This window comes from Dunckerocampus dactyliophorus, chromosome 2, assembly GCF_027744805.1.
Source record: "Dunckerocampus dactyliophorus isolate RoL2022-P2 chromosome 2, RoL_Ddac_1.1, whole genome shotgun sequence".
Lineage (NCBI taxonomy): Eukaryota > Metazoa > Chordata > Actinopteri > Syngnathiformes > Syngnathidae > Dunckerocampus > Dunckerocampus dactyliophorus.
Genome location: NC_072820.1, coordinates 2,330,315 through 2,358,153, shown reverse-complemented (window position 1 = coordinate 2,358,153; position 27,839 = coordinate 2,330,315). Strand labels below are relative to the sequence as shown.

At 42.8% G+C, this 27,839-nt stretch overlaps 1 protein-coding gene across 5 annotated transcripts; it reads right to left on the bottom strand.

The window, feature by feature from the left end:
- Window positions 1-612: 612 nt before the first annotated feature.
- On the bottom strand, window positions 613-26,191 carry LOC129177295 (rho GTPase-activating protein 44-like). Of its 5 annotated transcripts, XM_054768246.1 has the most exons (24): window positions 25,190-26,191; window positions 24,672-24,711; window positions 24,453-24,572; window positions 24,234-24,310; window positions 24,031-24,142; window positions 22,006-22,082; window positions 21,795-21,912; window positions 21,632-21,700; window positions 21,481-21,562; window positions 21,264-21,391; window positions 21,046-21,157; window positions 19,147-19,228; window positions 18,930-19,010; window positions 14,378-14,491; window positions 14,065-14,156; window positions 13,803-13,983; window positions 12,444-12,461; window positions 10,435-10,626; window positions 10,203-10,259; window positions 9,542-10,063; window positions 8,877-8,983; window positions 8,426-8,803; window positions 6,615-6,655; window positions 5,914-6,062 (listed from the first exon to the last, which is right to left on the bottom strand). In XM_054768246.1, the coding sequence occupies exons 1-23, from the start codon at window positions 25,324-25,326 to the stop codon at window positions 6,648-6,650; spliced, it is 2,904 nt and encodes a 967-aa protein (XP_054624221.1). In that variant the 5' UTR covers window positions 25,327-26,191; the 3' UTR covers window positions 5,914-6,062; window positions 6,615-6,647. The 5 variants fall into 5 exon arrangements, with proteins under 5 accessions (XP_054624220.1, XP_054624222.1, XP_054624223.1 ...); XM_054768245.1 differs by lacking the exon at window positions 6,615-6,655 and having other exon boundaries at window positions 613-6,062; XM_054768247.1 differs by lacking the exons at window positions 6,615-6,655; window positions 9,542-10,063; window positions 10,203-10,259 and having other exon boundaries at window positions 613-6,062; window positions 25,190-26,186.
- Window positions 26,192-27,839: the final 1,648 nt, after the last annotated feature.

The following is a 27,839-nucleotide window of genomic DNA, read 5'->3' as shown; positions in this document are numbered from 1 at the left end:
TACATCAACTCTATGCAACTAAAATTACATTATTTTTCCTCATAATATTACAAGTTTATTCTCATAAAATCAACTTTTTTCCTCGTATTCTTTTTTGTCTTGATATTTTGACTAGTCTCGTAAAATGACAGCTGTTTTTTTACATTTCTGCTGTTTTTTTTTTTAAATGTTCCCACTATTTCAACTTTTTTCTTGTAAATTTTCTTCTCGTAGTATTATGACTGTATTCCCATATTTTATTCCCACAGTATTATAAACTTTCTAAAACAATTATCCAAAAATGACAACTTTTACTTTAGTTTGTTGCTCATAATATTACAACTAAAATAACATACTTTTCTTTGATAATTCATGTCTGTACTACTAAAATGACATTTTTTTCTCATAATATTCCAAGTTTATTTTTGTAAATTTGATACTTTGCCTTGTTAAATTACACTTTTTTCCCTTAATATTTTGACTTCATTCTCGTAAAATGGCAGCTGATTTTTTCCATTTCGGCTGTTGTTTTATTTATTTTTTAAGTTTCCTTGTTAAATGATATTTTTAGAATGTGTCGTGGGCCAATAAGAAAACATCCCTGCATTTAAGCAACAAAAGCACACACCGGAAGTCCTATTAAAAAAACATTTTAATTTTCGCAACATTCTGATGACTTTTTTTTTTCCCCCTCACACATTTTTGGGACAAGATGTTTTTCTTTTTGAGTCCAAACTTTGAACAGCATCGACACAGTTTTGTCACAAACATTTTAGACTTATTAGGGCCTCCTCAGCCGGAAAGGAATGTCAAGATGATTCATTTGACTTTGTAACGTTCAGCACATGAAGACGCTTTGAGGGCAAAAGAATAAAAACAATAGAAACTTGGATTTCTTCAGTTCTTTCCTTACGCAGCAAAGCTGACACGTTTAAAGAGTGCGGTTGAAAAGCATGCGTCACACTTTCACACATGTATTAACACAGCGCACACGCACACGCACACGCACACACAACCTGCAAGGTTTTTACATTCCAAGTAATCATGTAAAAAAACCCTCCTTCTATGTGATGACTGATTGACCTTTTTACAAAAGCACAAGCAACACATGATGATTCACAGATGCTTCATAATAATCAGGTTGTAAACAGTGCTGACTTTCCTGCCCATGACAGGAAAGTCACTCTTCAGGCTTTTTTTCTTTGTTTTTAGAAAAGTCCAGGTCAGCTAAGAGAGCAAACATCAGCACTGGATTCTACGACGGAGTATTGGGCCATATTGGGGGGGTGGGAAATGAGATTTCAAGAATAAAGTCGTAAATTTACGAGAATAAAAGGCATAAATTTACGACGAGAAATTTCTGAAAACAAAAGTCGTGAATTTGCAAGAAAAAAGTCGTAAATTTATGAGGGAAAAAAGTATTAACTTTCCAAGAAAAAAAGTCATACATTTACGAGAAAAAAAGTTGCAAATTTCCGACTTTATTCTCGCAAATTTGTCGTAAATTTAGGACTTTTTTTCTCGTAATATTAATATTAAGTTTTTTCTCGCAAATGTGCTTCTTTATTCTCGTAAATTTACAACTTTTTTCTCGCAAATATGCGACTTTATTCTCCTAGATTTGCCACTTTTTTTCTCATAAATTTATGACTTTATTCTCATAATACGACTGTTTTCTCGTAAATTTACGACTTTTTTGTACTTTTTTTTTTTTCATAAAATCTTTATTCCTGTAATTTTACGACTTTCTTTCTTGGAAATGTACTTTATTCTCATAATACAACTTTTTTTTTACAACTTTATTCTTGCACATTTATGACTTTTTTCCCATAAATTTACGACTTTATTCTCATGATACGACTTTCTTCTTGCAAATTTACTACTTTTCCACAACTTTTTTTCTCCTAAATTTACGACTTTTTTCTTGTGAATTTACGAGTTTTTTGTAAAAAAAAAAATTCTTGTAAATTTTACAACTTTATTCCTGTAATCTTATGACTTTTTTTCTCGTAAATGTACAACTTCTTTTTTTTTTACAACTTTTTTCTTGTAAATTTACGACTTTATTCACGTACAAGTATGATTTTTTTTCTTGTAAACTTACGACTTTATTCTTGAAATCTCCGATTTTTTTTTCCATGTGGCCCTAATACTCCATCGTAGGATCCTGCCGTGTCGTGAGGACAGCAAGAAAGTTGCATCTTCACAGACTGAAGAAGAACTACCAAGATCAGATGTGTCCAAAGTGCGGCCGGGGGGTCATTTGCGGCTTCCAGCTCATTTTTTATTGACCCGCGACATATACAAAAAGTAAAACAATTAAAGATGGCCGCATCAGAGCCCAAGAAGTTCTTGGGACACTGTGAAAAGAAAAAAAAAGGTTACGGGAAAAAAAGGAACATTAACAGCATTGATTGTTACCAAAATCATTTTTCATTAGCCCACAGGACATAAAAAAATTAAAACTTGTCTTAAAAAAAGCAATAAAAATCCAGCAAACCCAGCAGGGGAGTCCAAATGTTTTCCCAGCGGGGGCCACATAGTGAAAAATGAAAGGATGCAACTTTGTAAAAAAAAACCTTATATATATATTTCAAGCAAAAACTGCATCTCAATTTTTTTCATATCAGTGAAAAAGCCTACTATTGATATCAACTTAACTCTTTACCCTTTTGCTCCCATTTTTGCTGTTTTTTCCCAAAATATATAAAACATTCTTAAATGATCTTCGTAAATTTTCTTTTTGTAATATTATGACTTTATTCCTATATTATTATAATTTTTTCCCCAACCTAATTTTCCAAAAAATTTGATCTTGTGCCTTATATTATTATTATTTTATATATTACTATTTTCTTTAATATTTCAACTCTATTCTACTAAAATGACATTATTTTCCCCCATATTAAGAGTCTATTCTCGTAAAATGACAACTTTTTTCTCTCAATATTTTGACTTTGTTCTCATAAAATGACAGCTTTTTTTTTCAATTTCTGCTGTTTTTGTTTTTTAAACTCTCCAACTATTTCATTTCTTCTTGCAAATTTTCGTCTCGCAGTTATGACTTTAATTCCATAACATTTTGACTTTATTCTCGTAAAATTTTAACTTTCTTCCCCAACCTAATTTTCCAAAAAATGACAACTTTATTTGCAGTTTTCTTTGTTTCTCATAATATAATGATTTTTAAAAATACAACATCTTTTTCTCTTTAATATTTCAACTTTATGCTACTAAAATGACGTTATTCTTGTAAAATTACGACTTTTTCTCAGTAGATTCCAACTTTGCCTCTTAATAACTGACTATATTCTTGTAAAATTACAACTCATTTTTCAATTTTTGCTTCTTTTTCAAAACGTTTTCCTGTTAAATTCTAATTTTAGAATGTGCCGTGGGCCAATAAAAAAAAAACAGCCACCCCCTCCCCAGACCGCACTTTGGACACCCCTGGCATAGAGCAACATGAAAAAGTCGACACTACTAAGATGAATGATTACATGAAGATGTTATTTTTTATTTTCTTTGTAGCCTTAAAAAAAACAACAATTTTACAACATTTTCAGCGTGCAGCTTGTTTTTTGTTGGCCCACGGCACATATGATACAAAAAACACTAAAATAAATAAAACATTTGTACGAATGGGGGGATAGAAAAATAACATTTTGACACGAATAAAACTAAAAATACATTTCCAAAGGGGAACCCTGAAAATATAGTAATGCGCATTATTTTTTTGTATGTATTTTGTTATGTGTAAAAAAAAAATGATTTGCCAAATACATTTAATAAAGCTTTCAAAATATTGAAAACGCTTTTCCCCCCTTTTAACAAATCCCTTGAAGCATAGAACCTTAGATTGTTTTGAACACCTCGAACGTACAAAGTGTGTCAGAACGGCCCCCGCCTCCTTCAATTTTCCTGTATGATGGACAAAGTTCGATTGATATGGGCTCCATTGTCCAGGATGCAGCTAAATTGATCGATCATTTCATTAGAATCGGATGGTTTCGTGTCAAATAAAAGTCTAATAACCGCGAGAGCTGTCTTTATGTGTTCAGCATTTTGACAAATCAAACCAGCTAGTATTCCAATACATCTACATCATTTTATATAGATTTATATTTATATTTATATATATATATAAGTCACTATATACAGAGCATGTATGTACACGATGTATTTACACTGTGAATAAGTTTGCATGTGACAAGGAAGGAAAGTCTGGTCCCACGTCTGAAATCTTGCGCGTAAAAAGCCTTCAGAAATATATCTGTATAAATACTCTGCTCAAAATAAACAGTATGCTTGCACGTCCACGTCATCATCATCCTCATCACCAGTGTGTGGACACTCTGGACAAAAATAGCACATTTTCAGGCCAGTTCTTAATGATGAAAGCATGTTAGCATGCCTGCAGGCAGAGCGGCCTTGCTCTCTCTCTCTCTCTCTCTCTCACACGCACACGCACGCACGCACGACCTTCTGGTACACTTGAGTCGTGTGAGGCTGGTGTGCACCAACACTATCATCATCATCATCATCATCTCATCAATGAACACAATCCACAAACAGCGTTGGCCGGTTTTCATTCCTATCATGTCCACAAGAGGGAGCCACAGTTAACACGATGTACCCCTACACTGTAGAACAGTCAGGTTCATGCAATATACAATGATCCCTCATTTATCACGGTCAATTGGGAGTTAGAGCTGAGAAAACTGGTTTACAACCACCTAAATAAGTTTTTTTTTTTAACATTATTAGAGCCCTCTAGACACAAAACAACACCCCTATTAGTCACCTTTACACCCCTGGCACCCGATATCGTAGACATAAGACAAAATAAAACATAGAAAACATGTTTGTGACCTTCTAAAATGCAGTTGTTAACATTATTAGAGCTCTCTAGACATGAAACATCACCCCTATAGTCACCTTTACACTCCTATTATGCAATATAGTAGACATAAGAGAAAATACATCATAATACCCGTGCTCGTGCGTGTTCCGGTGCTGGGGGGGTGGTTGAGTGTTCAAGTCTGGTGCTTGTGTGTTTCCCCCAACATTACAGTAACTGGCAAATGACTGGCACCGAGTGACCAGTGCAGAATACTACATATTGTCTTGGAATGGGTTTTCTGAATGCCTTATATTTGTATTTTACTTCATTTAGTCGTTTTTTTTGCTTGAAAATGTTTCATTTCTGAAAAAAAGTGCTTAAATATGCATGTTTTGAGTAAAAATAAGCTCTATTCAAGCATATAAAACAGCACAATTTATTAATTCATATATTTTGGAAAAAACGCGATGCAGTGAAGCCGCGAAGTTGGAAGCGCAAAGGGGTGAGGGATTACTGTATTGATATTTCTATCATTTTCCTACGTCTTACGTGACTGCGAGCGTGGCCGCCTGCGTTGTTGGTGCACACCAGCCTGCACATGGAGCTTTTATAAAAGGGTCTTCTAAATCTAAATCATTCTATCAGGAGGAAGTGTGTGTTCATATAAAATAGGATCTGGTGTTTGATTATAGTGTTGCTTATAAACTCTGCAAATGTACAGTATAGACAACAATAATAGTCACTAAATGAATGTGCACTAAGACCTTGAAACCTTTTTGTGACCTGTGTGTTATTCAGCATATCTACAATGTGCATTCGGTTGATGATCCACACACACACAAATAAAACACACTCACGTGCACGCTCAGGCTGACGTCCACGTGTCTTGTGAGTGACGTTAAAGGCAGCAATGCAAGTGGATCAAATAAGGCAAAGAAAACAGAAAAAAATGGAATGATCCGCTAATAAACGAGATTCTGTGTCCTCTCCTTCCAGTGCAGGTGCAGCCAGGCAAGCAGGATGTGTCAAAGGTAGCTAAATGTATAATTGGGAGGGCGTGAGGGGTTTGGACCATCCTATCATAGCACTGTGCTCTCCGACTCCTCCTCCGACTCGGCGGTTCTGCGGTAGGTGGAGTCCATCAGCGCCACCGAGTGCCTGAGGTGGGACATGTGGGCCAGGTCCAGAAGACCGTCCAGTTCCATGTTGATGACGGGAATGTCCAGGTTGCACAGCGAGTCTGGAGGAGGAGCAAACAAACAAACAAACAACGACAAAAACAACAACACAGGAAAGTCACTGGGTGTTTTGGGAAGTGAGGAAGATTCCGGGTGGGGGTGTGGCCATGCTGGGCGATGAAGTGCGTGGGTCCAAATCGGGCTGAATAAAAACACACAGCATGACAAGGTGACCAGGGGAGGATGTTATCTAACGTACCCGTACTTGTGTATAATATCACGTCCACACACAGGAAGTGCCCTAACTGGAAAGGAGGCGGAGCAAGAGGAGAGAGGTGGGTAGGAGGAGGTGGCGGTGACTTTCAAAGCGAGCGCGGGGGTGTGTGGTGGTGGTGGGGGGGGAGGGGTCAGCCAGAGCAAGGCTTCGTGGGTGCCGAGATTATGTTAGCGCAGCCAGCACCCCCCCGGGCCACGCCCACACTGGCCATCATGCATCAGCCGCCATGCGAGCGGCGAGGGAAAATGGACGCGATGAGACGCCGGGGTCGGACTCATGGGAGACGGGAGGGGTGAGGGGGGGATGGGGTGTGTGGACCACAGGAAGTCCTGCTTACCCTAAAAGTCCCTCTGACAAACACAATGACGGCTCAAACGGCTGCAAGTGAGTCAACAACAAACATGAGTACATCCTGTCTGCTTCACATTTAAAGCTAGCAGTAAGTGTATATTCATATACGGTACAGTAATCCCTCCTTTATCGCGCTTAATTGGTTCCAGACCCGACCGTGATGAGCAAAGTTCCGTGACGTAGCATTCCTGATTTAGAAATGGAATATTTTTTTAGTTCGAGCACAGAAAACCTGTTTGCAACCTTCTAAATGACATGATTAGAGCCCTCTAGACATGAAATAACACCCCTATAGTCACCTTTGCACTCCCACTATGCAATATAGTAGACAAAAGAGAAAACCTATTTATGGCCTTCTAAATACAGTTTTTAACATTATTAGAACCCTCTAGAAATGAAATAACACCCCTATAGTCCCCTTTACACGCAATATAGTAGACATAAAACAAAATAAGACATAATATAGACTTACACATGTACTTCCTGCGGTGTGTATTAGCTCATTACAGGAACATGACTGACACCTAGTGAGCAGTGTAGAATACTACATACCACAATGTGTCTTTCAATGAGTCTTCTAGATGCCTTATATTTGTATTTTACTTAGTTTAGTCATTTTTATGCTTGAACATGCTTAATTTGGGCCAGGGGTGTCCAAAGTACGGCCCAGGGATTATTTGTGGTCAACAGCAGTTTTTTTTTATTGGCCCACGGCACATTCTAACACTATAACCTAAAAGAAAACTACCAAAAAATACAAATCTGCAAAAAGTAGCTCTTGAGCTTTTGCTTTCAGTAAATATGACCTCCTTATGCTGCAAATTCAACAAATGACCATTTTCGGTTCTGAACAACCAGTGAAAAGCTTCGAAACTCTGTTGTGCATAATAATGTGGAACAGTGCTTTTTAAGTTTTTATTTTTGAAAAAAATACTGCTATCATTGGGAGGGTTGTTCAATAACACTCAAACTGTACTCTAAAGGTTGATGACTGTAATTTACAGTATATTGGCTATTTAACAAATTAGAGAAAAATATCATTTGCATCATAATTTGGAACACAGTGTATATGTCTGATGCAGGTGTCCAATGACAAAGACATGGAGATGAAGTGTAAATGACCTTGGAGTTGCTTATCCTTCAATTATTGTTTTAAATAGGCTTCTCAATGAGCGTTTAGTGTGTAGTTTGTCGCCATCAACATATCGCTGTGAAAGTATGTTTTGGAACATGTATAATGCTTTGAATGCTTGTCGCTATGGTGGCACAGTGTTGAGAATACAATATGTAAATAGGACATGACTTACTCTGATCTTTGGCAACTCACACCGTCCTCCTCCTTTTGGCCTGTGTGGCACAGCATCAGGAATAGCATCCTAGCATCGCAAATGCGTTTATACCGTAATTTCAATCAAATGCTTCTCGTAAAGGTGCTCCTTCATAGCCGCCTTCAGTGAAATGAACGCGAGGCGGTGGTCCATTTGTCTCTTGTTCTCTGTGTACTCGCTTTGCTCATTTTAAACCGTCGTCTTTTGGAAAATAAAACAAACTTACAGTATCACTCGGACACTGTTTTGCCGTGACGCCTATTCTGATGAAAAACGTACCGAACAAAGTCGACGAGCTGCCTCCAGAAGGGTTTGTTCACTCGGCCTAAGATGAGAGCTGCGCCTGTGCCGACGTCACTTGGGAAACGCCCCTTGATGATTTACTAATGAATCTATTTTTGAGTGGCGAGGGATTACTGTATTTTCATTCATATCTCCATCAAAGTATGACTGTACTCCTGCCGCTCACCTGTGGACATGCTCTCTCCAGGAGACAAACCATCCAGGAGGCCGGAGTGCTCCAGCGGTTGGGGGCTGGTGCCGGGGGTGGAGGGCGGCTGCGGGGGAGGCAGGCTCGGCCTCTGCCGGGGGGGCTTGGGAGTGGGCCGGGCCTTGGTGAGCGCCCCGGCCAGCGAGGGCGGCGAGGAGAGCGACGGCGTGGCGGCGTGGATGTGTCCCACCGAGCCGATGGTGGCGTAACCTTGCGGGTAGCCGAAGCCGTATGGCGAAGGCGTGCTGGGCGGGGTGGGCGACAGGCTGACCGGAGACGGCTGACCCGTGGACTGCTCGGACACGGCGCCCGTCTGGCCATAAGGACCTTTAGGAGGGATCGGAGCCAGCTTCTTTGCTGCGGAGGGAAAAAGGGAAGGTGTATTAAGCAAGGTGTCTGAAGATGCGGCACGTCATAAATGTCCTCTGACCTCTCCTCAGGGTGTGTGGGCTGTGCTCAGACTGGCCGCTAGAGGTCACTGTCACCTGGAATCCCTTTTGTCCAATCACTGGAGACAGTTCCTTGTTCTTCAGAGTGCTGAGGTGAGACAAAAAAAGTCATCCATCTGAGTTGCACCCTTTCATAAATAAAAACCTAAACAAAATACACACACACGTGCACACACACACACACACACACACACACACACACACACACACAACGCGTGGGCCGCCCATCAAACTCTTACTGCATCCTTTTCTTACTCTCCCAGGGTGCGTGACGACAGCAGCGTCCAGCGAATGAGGATGGTTGAAGCGTTTAACGTCAAGGCGGAGCCATGCAAATGAGCGTGCTATGACATCATGACGACTGATCATTATCTCCATGTATTGTACAGTTTGCTGCCGATGTGACTCATCGCCCGCCGCCCACTGGGCCTTGGCGCTCCTTTGTTGCCTAGCAACCGCCTCCAGGACTCCCCTGGCAACGTGCAAGGTTATGGATTGCAAAACGTGGCGCTCACGTTAAAGATGGATTTGATACCAGAACTGATTTGAGAGGCCAAGCAAAACAGGGCGATTGCTGCTGGGCGGGGCTTCATCTCAGCCCAACCACGCCCCCCTCACGTGAGTGTGTCAGTGGGTGTGTGTTTACCTAGTGGCCTTCCGTCCACGCTCTCGGCTACAGGTGGCCCAAGGCGGGGGGGCAGACAGTGGGGTGTTGGGGGGCTTGGGGGAGCCCAGGAAGAGATCGTGGCGAGTGAGAACGAGGGGGGGCTTGATGTACAGGGGGGTGGAGCCGTTGGAGTCGGACGGTGGGGCATGCAGAGGGTCGGACAGCGAGGCCTGTTTGGGAAGGTGTGGGGGGCTGGCTCTGGGGTTGAAGTTGACGTCAAGCGGCTGAGGGGAGGGGCACAAGGAGTGAAGGAAGGGGGGCGGGCTGTAGCCCGAGCGACGGGGGAGAGGCGACGGGCCGGGGGGGACGCACTCGGGGCTGCGGGAAAGGGGGCGCATACCGGGGGGTGCTCGGGTGTAGAAGTGGGGGTGAGGGAGCGAGAAGGGCGAGCAAGAGGAGCAAGATGAGGAAGATGTGGAGGAGGAGGAGGGGTAAGGGGGAGGAGGCCTCTCCTCCTCGGGGGAGGGGTAGGCGTTACAGGAGTCTGAAGCATCATCCGAGCTGGAATGATAAAAAAAAAAGAATGTCTGATGGGACGTGGAGCGGAGGAGAAGAAATTCAAGTGGATGAAGAGAAGGTCTCCTGAAGGAGCGATGAAGGTCAAAGTTGAAATAAAAAAAATCCAAAGAAGAAGCGTCACCTCATCCACTGCAGAGCCTTGCGACAATGGAAGGTGATGCTGTGAAACATGCGGGGGCTGACGGCAAAGCAGAAGACAACATGAGCACGTCTGACGTCATTGGTCAACAGCTGAAGGGTGCCTTTTGGGAGGTAGGGGGGAAGTAAGGACGCCGATGGTCTGGGGTCAGCTGCAGGGCGCCAGGCTTGGGGGGTGAGGGGCAAGGGGAGGAGGGACAGGGAGACTGCCTTACCTGGCTCGGTCGCCGCTAGTGGGAGGAGGGGTGGGGGAGGGGGAGCCGCAGGGGTCCCCGGGCTGCTCGGGGACCTGCCCGTCAGTGGGCGGGGTCGGCGCCCGCACGCTCGGCGGCGTGGACGAGGTTTTGCGCGAGGAGGACGAGCCCCTGCGGGACACCCAAGAAGTGTCCATCACCCTGACTCCCATGCTGCAGTGGGACACAGACGCACAGCCAATCAAATCAAAGGTAGGGTGGGTTGGGGCGGGGCGTAATAAGTGTGTTGGGAGCAGGGGCGGGGGTGTGGTGGACGGCCCTATCAAAACATTTTTTTTTTATTAAACACATCTCATTCACCCTAAGTGGGTAATAATTTCTAAAAATAGATAATACAGGTCAAATGTTTGGCGGTCCTTGAACGCACCATAGTGACTCTTGAGTCCATGTGTTCATGAATCTTCTTACATTTTATACCTTAAATGTGTTGAATCTAATCTAATAATTACAACAGTCACTTTTATAGCATGTTTGTCACGCTTAAATGTTTCAGCTCATCAAACAAATGTAAATATTAGTCAACAACAACACACCTGAACACAAAATGCTGTTTTTAAATGAATTTTTTATCATTAAGGGGAAAAGAAATCTAAACCTTCATGGCCCAGTGTGAAAAAGTGATTGCCCCCCTGTTAAAACATAACTTAACTGAGATTAATTGAGATCTATCAGTCTGGAAAAGGTTATAAAGCCATTTCTAAAGCTTTGGGACTCCAGCCAAACACAGTGAGAGCCATTATCCACAAATGGCCAAAACTTGAACAGTAATTAACCTTCCCAGGAGTGGCCGGCCTACCAAAATGACCCCGAGAGGTCACAAAAGACCCCACAACAACATCCAAAGAACTGCAGGCCTCACTTGCCTCAGTTAAGGTCAGTGTTCATGGCTCCACCATAAGAAAGACACTGGGCAAAAACGGCCTGCATGGCAGAGTTCCAAGACCAAAACCACTGCTGAACAAAAAGAACATTAAGGCTGGTCTGAATTTTGCCAGAAAACATCTTGATGATCCCTGAGACCTTTGGGAAAATACTCTGTGGTCTCACGAGACAAAAGTTGAACTTTTTGGAAGGTGTGTGTCCCATTACATCTGGCGCAAAAGCAGTGCCGCATTTCAGAAAAAGAACATCATACCAACAGTAAAATATGGTGGTGGTAGTGTGATGGTCCGGGGCTGTTTTGCTGCTTCAGGACTTCAGCACCAGGACCTGCTGTGATAAATGGAAGCATGAATTGTGCTGAAGGAGAATGTCCGGCCATCTGTTGGTGACCTCAAGCTGAAAGCAACTTGGGTCCAGCAACAGGACAATGATCCAAAACACACCAGCAAGTCCACCTCAACAAAATGAAGACTTTGGAGTGGTCTAGTCCAAGTCCTGACCTGAATCCTATTGAGATGCTGTGGCTTGACCTTAAAAAGGCGCTTCATGTTGGAAAAGCCTCCAATGTGGCTGAATGACAACAATTCCGCTAAATTCCTCCCCAGCGCTGTAAGAGACTCATTGCAAGTTATCACAAACGCTTGATTGCAGTTGTTGCTGCTAAGGGGGGGCCAACCAGTTATTAGGTTTAGGGGCAATCACTTTTTCACACAGGGCCATGTAGCTTTGGATTTTTTCACCCTTAATAATAAAAAGTTTCATTTAAAAACTGCATTTTGTGTTCAGTTGTGTTGTCATTGGCAAATATTTACAGTTGCTTGATGATCTGAAACATTTAAATGTGACAAATATGCAAACACTTTTTCACACCACTGTACAGTCCTGTATCTACACCGTGCTACTCAATGCCAACCACTGCTGACAATGCAGGATAAAAATACTCAAATTGAAGTTGAGGAGTTTGTGCTGTTGAACGAGTCCATCCAGTGGCAAACACCACAATGACGCAACATCAACACACACACACAAAAGCCTGCTTTGTTGTCATCATGACACAGTCAGACGTGAGGAAAGGGTTCATACTGTACCTCTGTATTTTCCTGATGCTGCATGGTTCAAGCAGAGACAATGAGACACAATGAGGACAGTCTTGCACGACCAACTTTTGTCTTTATGGTGACTATCAAGTTAAGTTCCACGTGTCCAATCGAACAACCACCATCCCTGGCAGCCACCGGCTTTGAAGACATCGTCTCCACGTAAAGCTGAGCTCTACGGATCAGACCCGGTCCGGGTTTAATTAGCTGAGCTGCTCTAAGGCACGCCGCCGGGACCGATAAGAGCACGGGGTCGAGCGAGAGGATGTTTGTGCATAATCCGATTGTTACACTTTGGGATTTGTGTCCATCATCATCATCTTTATCATCATCATCATCATCATAGAACTCTCCAACCTGCACATCAAGCTGAGCTGAACCAGCACCACCTGGCTGCAACCAGATGTTAAATAATTTGGAATTGAAGTCCTCGCCACTGCACGCTAACACGGCTTTTCAAAATGGTATCAATTAATAAATCATTGCTGTTTTCATGGTTGAATATGACCTGTTATTAGTCAAAAAACATTTATATTTAAGCAAATGTTACGTTTTTTTTTTGCCTAAACGAATAATTTTCAAGCATAAAAAAGGCTAAATTAAGTAAAATAGAAATGTAAGGCATTCGGAAGACGCATTCAAAGACATTGTGATGATATGTAGTGTTCTGCACTGGTCAGTAGGTGTCAGTCATGTTACATTGATGAGACAATAGCCGCTGCAGGAAGTACTCTACAGAAACCGGAAGTAAAAAAAAAAAAAACGGAACAACAAGGAACTCTCCCAATGCTCACGTCAACAGTAAGTTATGTTATATTTAGACTATTAACAATTATTATTATTGTTATTAACAATAACAATAAATATCATCATCATATAATATTATATATATATATATTATTTCAAATGATTGACTTTTTATAACTACAGTAATTTAATTTAATAATCTTATTTTTAATTTTACAAATGTAATTAAAATTAACATAAAAACAATAATTATATAATAATATCTGTAATAATAATAATAATAATCCAATATAATATATATTATATATACTGTATACATTATCGTAAGTCTATGTTATTATCTTGATTATGCCTTATACTGTATGTCTTATATTCTCTTATGTCTACTATATTGTGTAATAGGAGTGTAAAGGTGACTATGGAGGTGTTATTTCATGTCTACAGGGCCCTAATAAAGGTCATAAGAAAGTTTTCTATGGTCTTACTATAAAAATCTTTGATTTATAAATAAGGAATCCCACTTCATGGAAATTCTCTTATCACGATCGGGTCTGGAACCATTTAGCCTCGATAAACGAGGGATTACTGCATTGTGTTTCCTACCCATCCTTCTTGTAGAACTCCAGCATCATGTTATCTGTGGCGACGCTGAGGGGTCGGCGGCTCTGATCGTTCTGCTTACGCTCCACCAGCTCCATGTCGGGAGACGGCATGGAGCTGTAGTTGGCGTTGTGGTTGGCGTGGACAGGGCTTCCGTAGTTGCCCGTCACGTTGAACTCGATTTCTAGAAAAGGAGCAAGGATGAGAACTTCTCTGGAGGAAGCAGATGACGGAAGGCCATCTGCCTCCTCCCCCTCCTGCTCACCTCCAGGAAAGAACCAGTCGGCGTGCTGGATGATGGGCTCAATGATGCCGACGATCTGCAGGGACACGGTGGTCATCATCTCTGTGATGTTGCTGCAGTGGCCAGAAGGAGGAGACTTTAGCAAGGTCGGGGCTTTTAAATTCTAATTAAGAGCTTGATAGATTTACGACAAACAAATTTAGGAGGACGCCAGGGAGGCGGAGTTCGGCACAAACTGCTTCGTCACCATCATAAATAGACAAAATGGTCGTCTGGAGGTTAGGAGGAGCAGTTTGGCGAGCTCCTGTCATATGATCGCGCACGGCTGTCTTACCCGTCGCTGTGCGTCCACAGAAGGTTGGGCCCGAGCACAATGGCGATGTTCCCCGGAGTCATCTTGTTGACGTCCTGGTGTTCAGTCAGTTTGGACAGGAACTTAATCAGATACCTGCAAACAAAGAAGTGAGGTTTGAATACTGTACATTTGCATATCCCACTTGTCCTGGTTTCCACGTGTTCCCAGCGGACTCACACGGCAACAAAAGAAATCACTGAACACGTCTTCCAGCACGGAACTGAACCACGCCTGATGTCGTAAACTTCCATGAAAGCACCCTGAGGCTGAACACAATTCCCTCTGGAGAAGTGCTTCCAGGACACAAAAGTGGGCTACTGGGCCGACAGCATCTGTGTCTGGGCTCCTTGTGGTGAGTGGTGATCGCTTGGTCGGGTCTGACAGAGCTCCTCAGCTACAAATAAGCTTTATTTGTACAAAGAGATGGCGACGCTGATGGGTGCGCTTTTTTTCTCATCCAACTGAAGCTAGCAAGAATGGGTGTGAATGTGTGCTGAAAGCTGTGTTACACACACGTCAACAGTCCAGCTCGGGGGCCATTTGCGGCCTGCAGCTCCTTTTTCATTAGCCAAGGACATATTCTAAATGAAACCAAATTAAATACAGCCCCTCACCAGAGCAATTACAAACTATATTCTTTGTCACCTACAACAATAAGCTAGGTGCGTCTGTGTAGGCTCTCAGTCGTACAGGAGTTGTCCATCGAGGAAAAGGCTTCTTGAGACGTCATCTGTACTTCTGTGTAGAAGGTGTCGGACGTTTCGCTCCTCATCCGAAGAGCTTCGTCAGCAAACTAATAAGTGCTGGTAGCTTAGGCCTTAAATACAGTAAGAGTGGGCGGAATTGGTGTGCCAACACCCTCCTCCTATTGGTTCGTTACACTAAGCCTGCATTCCTCATCTTTACAGTGGTATAATCCTATCCTGTTATTCACACCTACGATAAAAGGGAAGTGTCGCTCCCTGAATTGGGTATGAACGACTCTGATACTGGCTTGTTAGCATCTATTGTTCTGGCTCGGCCCTGCCTTCACCTCATTTGCAAGACTAAGAGCTGTGGGTTTTGGTCTCAGTAACCTGCTGAACACAGGGTCCAAATTGAACCTCAAACCACCATTCCGATTCAATGATGGGTTCTGTTGTTTGACAAAAATAGCTTCCTTTACTCCTCTTTCAAACCATCTGTTTTCTTTGGCCAAAATCTTTACCTCGCTGTCCTGAAAAGAGTGATTGGTAGCTTTCAGGTGTAGATGTACTGCTGATTGAGGACCACTAGCATTGTCCCTGCGATGTTGATAAAGCCTTTTTTGGAGCATTTGCTTAGTTTCCCCAATGTAGTGCTCTTTGCATTCCTCATCTTTACAGTGGATGGAATAGACCACATTGCTCTGTTTCTGGTTTGGAGCCTTGTCTTTAGGATGCACTAATTTTTGTCTCAGGGTATTTACTGGTTTGAAATAGGTAGGAATTTTGTGTTGCCATAAGATCCTCTGGAGTTTTTCTAAGCAAATGCTCCAAAAAAGGCTTTATCAACATCGCAGGGACAATGCTAGTGGTCCTCAATCAGCAGTACATCTACACCTGAAAGCTACCAATCACTCTTTTCAGGACAGCGAGGTAAAGATTTTGGCCAAAGAAAACAGATGGTTTGAAAGAGGAGTAAAGGAAGCTATTTTTGTCAAACAACAGAACCCATCATTGAATCGGAATGGTGGTTTGAGGTTCAATTTGGACCCTGTGTTCAGCAGGTTACTGAGACCAAAACCCACAGCTCTTAGTCTTGCAAATGAGGTGAAGGCAGGGCCGAGCCAGAACAATAGATGCTAACAAGCCAGTATCAGAGTCGTTCATACCCAATTCAGGGAGCGACACTTCCCTTTTATCGTAGGTGTGAATAACAGGATAGGATTATACCACTGTAAAGATGAGGAATGCAGGCTTAGTGTAACGAACCAATAGGAGGAGGGTGTTGGCACACCAATTCCGCCCACTCTTACTGTATTTAAGGCCTAAGCTACCAGCACTTATTAGTTTGCTGACGAAGCTCTTCGGATGAGGAGCGAAACGTCCGACACCTTCTACACAGAAGTACAGATGACGTCTCAAGAAGCCTTTTCCTCAATAAGCTAGGTGATTTTTATATTGATATACACTCCTGATCATTTGGATCTTAATGAGGTTTTAAGTAGAGCTACAAAAAAACAAGAAGGGGGAGTGAGACAAAAAACATTTTGAAAAAGTAATTTATTGAACACAACAATTAAGCTGAAATAGGCTGTTTATGAGCTGATCAAAAGTTTAAGACCATCGCTCAAAAAATAACAAAAAACTCTCCAAACCAGAACAAAACATGTTGTCAGTAGGACTCAGTAATGAGCAGCTCCACCGTTCTTGTTCATCACTTCTAAAATGGGCTTGGGCATGCTTGAGGCTAGTGGGAGGCTAGTGGGAACATTGCTCCACGTAGTGAAGATGGCTTCACCAAGGGCATCAACTGTCTGGAACTGATGGCCATTTTTATAAACTTCCCTTTCCATCCATCCCCAAATGTTCTTGATGGGATTTAAATGAGGGGAACATGCAGGATGGTCCAAAAGAGTGATGTTATTCTCCCTGAAGTCCTTGGTCAAGCTAGCATTGTGAACTGCAGCGTTGTCCTGTTGAACAACCCAGCTGTTACCACACAGACGAGGGCACTCAGTCATGAGGGATGCCCGCTGCAACATCTGCATGTAAGCGGCCACCGTTTGACGACCCCGCACCACCTGAAGCTCCGGTGTTCCACTGAATGAAAAAGCACCCCGGATCATGAAAACATCTCAAGTGGGATCTCCTTGTCATGCCAGTAACGTTGGAAGCCATCTGGACTGTCAAGGTTACATTTTTTCTCATCAGAGAATAAAACTTGTTTCCACCTTTCAATGTCCCATGTTTGATGCTCCCTGGCAAAGTCTAAATGGGCACTTTTGTGGCACTGAAGGAGACAAGGTCTTTGAATTAGTTTTTTGTTTTCCCGCAGATGCCGTCTGATGGTTATTGCGCTGCAGTCGGCACCAGTAAGGGCCGTAATTTGGGTCGAAGATCGGATCCTCCGGCTCAGCGCAGGTGTGATTTTTTTGGGCCTACCACTTGACTTTTTTGTTCCATAATGCTCAGGATCTGAATGACTGATTTACTGCACCCAACCTCAGCAGCCATGGCACGCTGCGAGAGGCCTTGCTTATGCAGCTCCACAATCCCACCACGTTGAAAAAGAGAAAGCTTCTTAGCTTTACCATCAGGAAGGCATGACAGTGTGAATGCCTGACAGAAAATGAACATTTTGAGCAGATTTAGGCTTTTATAGCCTGTGGTCTTAAACTTTTGATCAGCTGATAAACAACCTATTTCAGTTTAATTGTTGTTTTCAATTAATTACTTTTTCAAAATGTTTTTTGTTTCACTCCCCCTTCTTGCTTTTGCATATTGTAGCTCTACTTAAAACCTCATTAAGATCCAAACGTGCAAAATGCAAATTCTAGCAATTTTTCAACTGGTCTTAAGATTTTGATCAGGAGTGTATATATTCACATATTTATTTTTTATTTAATTTTTTATCAACTAAATAAACTATTTAATTTGTTGTAATTAAATAAATAAACACGCAACAATCCAAATTGGTTTATTTCATAATTACGACCAGTCCACGGTGTACCTCGCCTCTCACCCCAAGTCAGCTGGGATAGGCTCCAGCATACCCCCGACCCTAATGAGGACAAGTGGTGTAGAAAATGGATGTATGGATGGGGTTAATAATAATAAGATTATTCATTTTCATTATACAAAAAAAGTAGGGAATAAATAAACATTTAATAATTTAAAATAAATTATTTCATTTATTTACTTTTTTATTATTTATTATTTTATTATTTATTATTTATTATTATTTTTACACAAATAATTTTTAAATAAAAAAATATTTAGTAATCTAAATATACATTATTTAATTGCTTAATTATTTTACATAATTAAAAAAGCAAATTCGTCTAAAAATAAATGATTTTGTTTATGTATTATTTAATCATTGCTTAATTATTTGGGATAATTAATAATTGTAATTTATTAACTAATTATAAATAAATAAATAAATACATTTTAATTGTTACAAATTATAATTATTATATACACATTATAAATAAATAATATTTAATAACCCAAATTAAAGAATTATTAACGTATTTAATAATAAAGAAAAATATGTAATAATCTAAAAACAAATTATTCAATTTATTTAAAATACAATAAATAATCATATGTATTTAATACACAATAAAAGTTTTATTATTTATTTTTATATATATTGAACTGCATATTTTCATATATCCTCGCAACTTCCGGCTTTCGGTGGCAACATTTTGGACACCCGTGCTTTATTATAATGTTTTATGAGTCCATTCCGACATAGCATAGCAGGTTAGTGATGAGGTAGGCCGAGATGGAAAAAGAAGAAATGTTCTCGCGGAGAGGAGACCATGAAGCACCCAAAAACTCACTTGAAGTTGTTGTTGTTGGCGGGCGGTAGTTTGTCACAAGCGCCGCGGAGAGCCTGCAGCCTCTTGTCTTGGTCGGGAATGCTGCAGGGGGACAAGAGGACGCAAAAACATGTTGGAACGCTTCCACGCAAACTCGCCAACTGAACTAGCGCGACACAAACAATTCACACGGCTCCATCCATCCTGCAGCTTGTGGGTTAGCATGGAGGCCACTTACTTGGAGGCCTGGATCCAGTCGTTGTACAGTTCAAAGGTCATCAGTGGCTCAGGAAGCTCCCGCAGGTAAGACTTCAAGGCTCCTACGTACATAAATGTACATAGTAGAAGCAGTAATGTTACTAACGCTGTTGCTGTTTTCCAGTAACGGGTAATCTAATTACAATCAAACCTTAGCAACTGCAAAATACCATGCCATGGGGCCAATGAAAGTTGCCATTGCCAGCAATTTGATAAAGAAGGTGAGAAACGCTATTGAATTATAAAAAGAACTAAACTGCAAAGTATGAAAAAAGCGTCCCCTTCTCTGCTCTTCACCGTCTTCGCCAACAAGAGTCTTCAAAAAAAGGTAAAAGTGATGTTCAATGCTCATTTATCCATTTCATTCCTCATTTATAATTATTTCTATTTTTTTACATATAAAACGATAATTATTCTCTATAAAATGTATTTTGTGTTAATATCGTGGCGTGTCTGTAACAGCTGTTATCCGCCCTCTCATGGAGATCTGATGTTCGCAAATGAGTTGGTCCCCCCAGAAAGAAAGTATTTGAGATCTTATCAGCATGGAAAAGGTTATAAAGCCATTTCTAAAGCTTTGGGACTCCAGCGAACCACAGTGAGAGTCATTATCCACAAATGACCAAAACATGGAACAGTGGTGAACCTTCCCAGGAGTGGCCGGCCAACCAAAATGACCCCAAGAGCACAGCGACGACTCATCTGAGAGGTCACAAAAGACCCCACAACAACATCCAAAGAACTGCAGGCCTCACTTGCCTCAGTTAAGGTGAGACTCCACCATAAGAAAGACACTGGGCAAAAACGGCCTGCATGGCAGAGTTCCAACACCAAAACTACTGCTCAACAAAAAGAACATTAGGGCTCGTCTCAATTTTGCCAGAAAACATCTTGATGATCCCCAAGACCTTTGGGAAAATACTCTGTGGTCTGACGAGACAAAAGTTGAACTTTTTGGAAGGTGTGTGTCCCATTACATCTGGTGTAAAAGTAACGCTGCATTTCAGAAAAAGAACATCATAGCAACAGTAAAATATGGTGGTGGTAGTGTGATGGTCTGGGGCTGTTTTCCTGCTTCAGGACCTGGAAGACTTGCTGTGATAAATGGAAGCATGAATGCTGCTGTCTACCAAAAAATCCTGCAATCAAGCAAACGCTTGCAGCTGTTGCTGCTAAGGGTGGCCCACCCAGGTATTAGGTTTAGGGGGCCATCACTTTTTCACACAGGGCCATGTAGGTGTGGATTTTCCTCCCTTAATAATAAAAAGTTTCATTTAAAAACTGCATTTTGTGTTCAGTTGTGTTGTCTTTGACTAATATTTACATTTGTTTGATGATCTGACACATTTATGTGTGACACACATGCCAAAAAATAAGAAATCAGGAAGGGGGCAAACACTTTTTCACACCACTGTGCGTATATACACTATATGTGTGTGTATTGTGTATGTTGTATACGTTCCCTTCAGCTGCAAGCGCTCCTCCCCCCCAAACACCAACCACTGCCGCCACCCCCAGCGGGACAAGCTCACAAATGAGATTTGCTGTTGAAGCCGACCCACATTAATTTGGGATTATTAGAGAGGGATACGGCCTCAGCCCCCCCGACTCTCAGCGAGCACCACTGGGTGAGTGACTGACTTTGGATTTGACTCCATATTTAATGACCCGTCTGCAGCTTTTGGGTCTCCTGTTCCGTCTCATGAATAATTCGCCGCGGCCGCCGTGCGCCGGGGAGCGTGAAAGCGAAACAAATTCCCGCTATATGCGGAATAGATGTTGTCAGGCTCGCAAGGGCTACAAATGAAAAAAAAAAAATGAAGAAAGCAACAGAAGGAAGAGAAAAGTCACTGGTTGCCGTGGGAACAGATGCGCTCACCTGCGATGGCGTGCGGGTCGGCCGAGTACTCCTGAACGTCCAACACGCCGCAGTCCAGAGATGCCTTCAGCTTCTTCAGCTTGGAGGCTGAAGGAGCCACTCGGAACAAACCCTGACACCCCAAACGTGAGCGGTAAAGGAGAAAGAAACCAAGGTCATATAAAATATGTGTTTTGTGTGGGCATGATTGTGTGTGTACGTGCGCGTGCCAGGCTGACCTCCTCCTGCATGCCGCACTCCAGCAGCATGGTGACACAGGCCTCGATGGGAAAGGCAATATCTCTCCCGCTGAGCTCTAAGTGCTCCTCCAACGGCTTCCCGTAGCACGGCTTCTCCGCCCACGACTCTGAAACACACACTAGGTTAGATGCACATGCAGCTCTGTGTGTGTGTGCGCATGTGTGCGCATGTGTGTGCGTGTGGTGTCCCGCTCACCCTGGTGAGCTTTAATCTGAGGCAAAATGTTCTGCAGCAGCTCCAGTGACTTCCTGTGGTACTCAGCTTGGACTTCAATCAGCTGGAAGAGAGAGGACACATCAGAGCGTGCACGTACCCTTCCGGCTATACGTGTGCACGTGGCGCTTACAGTCTGGAAGTAGCTTGCATAGTCGAGTTCTTTGGCCATGAAACTGTACATGTCTGCAGACAGCTGGTCCTGGGGATGGCAAAGCAAGTGAAAGGTTGTCATGAGCCTCCAAGAGTGAAAACATTCCCCCACGCTGCACGCGCACACGAAGGCGATCTCTGACCCGACAGATCTCCATGCGGTTGGCGGCCTCCTCCATCTCCTCCCTGAGGTGGTCGGCCTTGGCTCCTGCCGGCTGAAGGCTGCCGGACAAGCCTGACGACTTGCTGGACTGATAGTAGCTGCAACAGACGGGAAGTTAGCATGGAGAACACGCACGCACGCATGCACACACACACACACACACACACACACACACACACACACACACTGACCGTGTGCGTGCAGAGTCCATGTCCAGGACCAGTTTGGCTAAATGTTTCCTTTGTTTCTGGATGTTTGGGATTTCCACCTTAGGAGAAGAAAGAGCCGCTGTGAGGTTCGTTATCAGGTGTGAACGCACAAAGACAACACGCACACGCAGATTCATTTACAGCAAGCACACAGGTGTGTTGCACGGAGGTCACTACCAAGGAGGCTGTGCTTTTATGGGTGTGGCTTTGTTTGACTTCCACTTCCTGAAGTGAACCTAATTTTTATGTCTTCCCGGGAAATCTCGGTGAGAATCCTCACGTACACGGTTTAAAGAGAGAAAGCGCGGTGGATAATAAAGAAATAATTTCTGCAAAGATAGGCCAAAAAACACATCTCATTCACCATAAATTGGAAAAAAAAATAATTAATAAATCATTACTGTTTCATGTTGAAATACGGCCTATTATTAGTCAAAAAACATGCACAGTTAAGCAAATTTCACATATTTCTGCCTAAATTAAGCATTTTCAAGCATAAAAATTGCTAAATGAAGTAAAATACACATAAAACATTCAGAAGATGCATTCAAAGACGTTGTGATGATATGTAGTATTCTATACTGGTCACTAGGTGTCAGTCATGTTTCACTGATGAGACAATAGCCACCGCAGGAAGTACTGTACAGAACAAGGAACTCTCCCACTGCCAACGCAGGAGTCTATATTATGTCTTATTTACAGGGAATCACAATATGTATACTGCATTTTTAAAGCCAATATCGATAACTTTCTGCTTCCCCAGACCGATACAGATACTGATAATCCATCTATTTTTGATTTAAATTTAGATTTAGCTGTATTTTGTGCACACCTGGAGGTCAGAAGTACTGAAACAAAGTTGGATTTGACAAACTGTACCTGTACCAAATATCATGACATTACTACTATTAAGAAAACATTTAAAAAGTAGCATCAGCTCAGAAGTACAAAGTGTGGCTCCAAGGGGTTTACTAGCAGACAAAAGCCGGTATCTTCAACGACGGTGAAGGGCTGGCCATTCAGCGCCATCATTTCCATCATGAAATCACAGATCACTTTAGCCCTCGGGTCACCTCTGGTAAACATTTTTTGCACTTTTCAAACGCCGCGGCGATAAGAACAAGCCCCAGGCATGAAAGTTTGGTGTCGCTGAAGCTCCATGTTTTATTTCCTCCTGGTGCAAAATGCCTTCCTCCGAAAATGCAAGTGAGCTCGGGAGAAGGTACGACAGGCCGTTTGCAGCACGTCACAGAAAAGGAGCGCTTGATTTGCTCCCGCTAACCCACCTACAGCACAGTATGGGTAACCTCCCCTCACTGGAGCATTTTTATGTCGTTTTTTTTTTTTAAATCGGTTATCAGATTTAGCACTATGATGTCATAATTCCTCGTAGCAGATAATTATTGTGTACATCTACTTTTTTATGTCTTATTTTCTCTTATTATGTCTACTCTATTGGGTAATAGGAGTGTAAATGTGACCGATCATAGGGGTGTTATTTCATGTCAAGAGGGCTCTAATGTTAAAAAAACGTAGGTTTTCTATGCTCTAACTACAAAAATATTTCATATATAAATAGGGAATCCTGCTTTGGGAATTCATTCACCATGGTGGGGTCTGGAGCCAATGAACCACCATAAACGAGGGATCACTGTACAGGTAAAAATGTACAGCATCTACCACTGTTAAAAAAAAGCCCACAATTTTTACATATTTATGTCTTTATGCTTCACTGATGTTTTTCGTCAAGCATTGAGATTTCCCGCTTTGGCGGTGCCTGAACGCAACATAGATTCCATCTGTTCAAGTGTGTGCATTTAGCATTTAACTTGTTAGCTTCCATCGCGAGTGAACAATGGCAATTGAAGAGAGAAGGAGAATGTCAACGTCCAGCTAGCAGGAGGGTTTGGATGGGCGTATCAATTACTGCTGTGAAAAAAAAGAGATCTACGGCAATCATATTCCTGACAATAAGCGTTCGTTTCACGCTCAGCATGAGTCAAGCACCTCTGCGAGGTCGTAGAGCGGGTCCATGACGTCTCTCTCGATGGTGACTTCCAACAGGACGAGCTCCTGAGCCAGTTTGTCCTCCGTCTCGCCGCACAGCTTCAGCATCTTCCTGCGGGACGGACGAGGATGGACGTTTAAAAGCCATGATGCTGAACATCACCGACATCCACCCACCGGTGTGCACGTGCACGCGCACTCACCCGAGCAGGGACTCGTCCCCGAGCACCGCCGCCCCCTCCTCCATGCATTGTGCAAGGGTTGCGAGAGGAAGCTTTTTCTACAACAAACCCCCGCCACCCAAAAAAAACCACAAGTGATTGAGTCACCGTGACGCCGGCAGTCGATAGTAATGACAAGTGTGTGCTTTCTGGGTGCCACCTCGCCAAAATAAAAGTGTGACATTTAAATCTGCCTCTCACCGACGGAGACCTGACAGACTTCTTGTCCACGTCCACGCCCTGCTGGCTCTGCAGGCACGCCGTCAGCTTCTTGTGTGTGCTGTGAGACACCTGCTTGACCAGCTCCAGACGCTTCTCCGCCTGAAGAAAAAAAAAAAAACACACACACACACACACACACACAATAAAAGCTTTTCCTCTCGACGGATGTTGTTTCAGTCAACATTACGACGTTAGTACCTGGAGGAGGTCTTCACTTAACACCTCAGTCTTCTCAGCCCTGCAGGGAAAAAACAAAGACAAGAAAGTGGTCATTGTGAGAGTCTGGCAACTTGAAGGATAGGGTTGCCATAGCAACTAGGAAACACACACACACACACACACACACACACACACACACACATTACAAGCATGCCATTTGCTGCATTTCATATTAATGTTGAGCCCACAGCCTGCAGCAATGATTCATGGTTTGCTTCAATGGGGGAAGCTCCGCCTTCTTTTTTTGACAACAGTTTGACACATGACATGATGATCACATGACAAAATAGACGCAGGAACTTCATGAAATGACTCTCGCACGATTCATTCAGATGCAACACTTGAGAAGGTGGACGTACTTCCACAAGTTTCCCACAAAGTAAGGCTAGCATTCTTCCTAACGTCACAGTCACACATTCTTTGTCAATAAAGTTTTTATCAGGCTGGACCGGTCGCTGCTTCTCTCATCCAAGTAAAATAAAACAACGATGACTTACAGAACCGGGCCTCGAGTCCTGCTGATCCTTAGCTTTCTCTTCCACATCCCCTCGCTAACAGGAGGGACGTCGCCTGCTCTAAGGCCCGGCCGGCGAGGAGGAGAGGAGGGAGGATGGGCTGGGGGGGGCTGAATCATGAGGACAGGGAGGAGGAGGGACAGGGCGGGCGGTGAAGAATGAGACCTGACTATCTGGTCCTTTCACTTCTTTCCCTCATCAGCCATCAATCTCTCTTCTCATAGTCGCCGTGACGACAGGCTCTGCTGCACATGTGCACCTTGTGTGTGTGTGTGTGTGTGTATGTGCGCACACACACATGAACTCGCCACCTCCTAACAGACACACACTGTCAGCGTCAATGGCGGGATTACCAGTGATGTCACTCAGGCCATTGTGAGCTAGCCAGTGGGTCGCCATGGCAACCAGAGCCCAGCAGGAAAGCCTTTCAGTTTCCAGTTCAACTGTGGGATGCACGATAATGAAGAATCGCTCTTTTTTAACATTTTGTGTATTATTTATCACAATGACCATACTCTACTACAACAAATGTTGCTGCTTTGAGGGCAAGACGTGTGGAGGAATTCCACCTGCGAACACACACACACACACACACACACATGCGCACACACGCGCACACACACGCACACACATGACATGCCAACATAATGTTAACTTGTCTTTCTGGTGTGTTTATTAACACAGTCACACTCCAATGACTGCACCTTTGTTCATCTCTGATATGCTGCACACACACACACACACACACACACACACACACACACACACACACACACCTCCCTGGGCAACAAGGGAATAAGCAAAAGAAATAACACTGGAGTTGTCCCTCGTTTATAGCGGTTAATTGGTTCCGAGAAATGAATTTTTGCGTTATAGGATTCACTGTTAATGCATTTCGTAATTAAGGCTTAAAACACGCGTTTATGACTTTCTAAAGACGGTTTTTAACATTATTAGAGCCCTCTAGATGTGAAGTAAAACCCCTATAGTCACCTTTACACTCCTGTTATTCTTTGTTTACAACACATTGCTCATCTCTTACGCAGCAGGGACTCGAGACGGATAGCGAACTAGCAAGCTAACCACTTAGCCTCGAATTTATTTCTTCTAAAGTGAGGAAGCCAAAAACTTACCGCTTCCAAAGGGAATGAGAGGAGAACTTTTTTTCCACTTTATCATGTGGGACATGCCATGGCTGACTTCATGCAGTGTTAAGGTAATGTCATGTAAGCTAATGTCTCAATGTTTTGTGTCATTACGGCCGCCTAGTGGCCAGAATACCACATATCACTTGTATTTCAGTATGTTTTGACTAATAATAGACCATAGTCTGCCACCAAACACCATCATTTCTGAATTAATTCATTTCTGAAAAAATGTGATATCGCGATATCGTGATAATGGAGCCGCGATATTGCAAGGGATGACTGTATGTCCAAAAATAGTTCTTCAAGCGCTACAAAGCGATGTGAAAGCACACAATGCAACAATGACACACAGCAACTGACCACAAAAAACACACACTGAAAATTGTGGGAAAGACGTGATGGGGCTGATTTGTAACATCACTATCCCATGAGGCCCAGTGTGACCCACGGCCCGGTACCGGTGCTGTAGGTCGACATGGGCTCCATGTGTTGCATGACAAACAGTTTTGGGGGGGTGGGGATAGGGTGAGTGTGTCACATGACAACAAAACACAGCCCCGAGCTCCGGTTGGCCCAAAAAGTGCAGCCCCATCAAAATGCCGCTCACAGCCCAAAGTTCCAAGAGTGTCCGCCTCTTCCCTCTGCTCGCAAAGACAAAGCTGGCCGCGCTCCCAATTCAGCCGTGGCACGACAACAGGACATGACAAAGCAACGCAGGAGTGTAAAAAAGTTGAAAGTTTCATGTTTCTCTCATCTCACAGCATCAATGTTTTAGTCCAGCTAAAAACAACACCATACAGGTGGTCCTCGGGTTACGTACCACATTCCGTTTAGACTGTGGTGTAAGCGTCGCCGAAAGCACACCTAAATAAACTCCTAACTCACTCACACTGTACACAAAACACATGAAAGCCATTTCAAATGCAGGACAGTCCAGACGTCCCTCACAATAGCACAGTTCGCTATATTGTGTTTTTTTCCGAAATTAATGAATTAATAAATGATGGCTGTTTGGTGGCAGACTATGGTCTATTATTAGTCAAAACATACTGAAATACAAGTGATATGTGGTATTCTGGCCACTAGGCGACAGTAATGACACAAAACATTGAGACATCAGCTCACATGACATTACCTTAACACTGCATGAAGTCAGCCATGGCATGTCCCACATGATAAGAGTGTAAAAAAAGGTTCTCCTCCCATTCCGTGTGGAAGTGGTAATGTTTTGGCTTCTTAAAAAATAAACTCGAGGCTAACTGGTTAGCTCGCTAGCTCCCTGCAGCATAAGAGTTGAGCAATGTCTTGTAAACAATGATTAATAGGAGTGTAAAGGTGACTATAGGGGTGTTATTTAATGTCTACAGGGCTCTAATAATGTTAAAAACCTTATTTAGAAGGTCATAAACAGGTTTTCTAGATTCAAGATTCAAGATTCAAGAGTTTTATTGTCATATGCACAGTAAAACAGGTAGTTATACTAT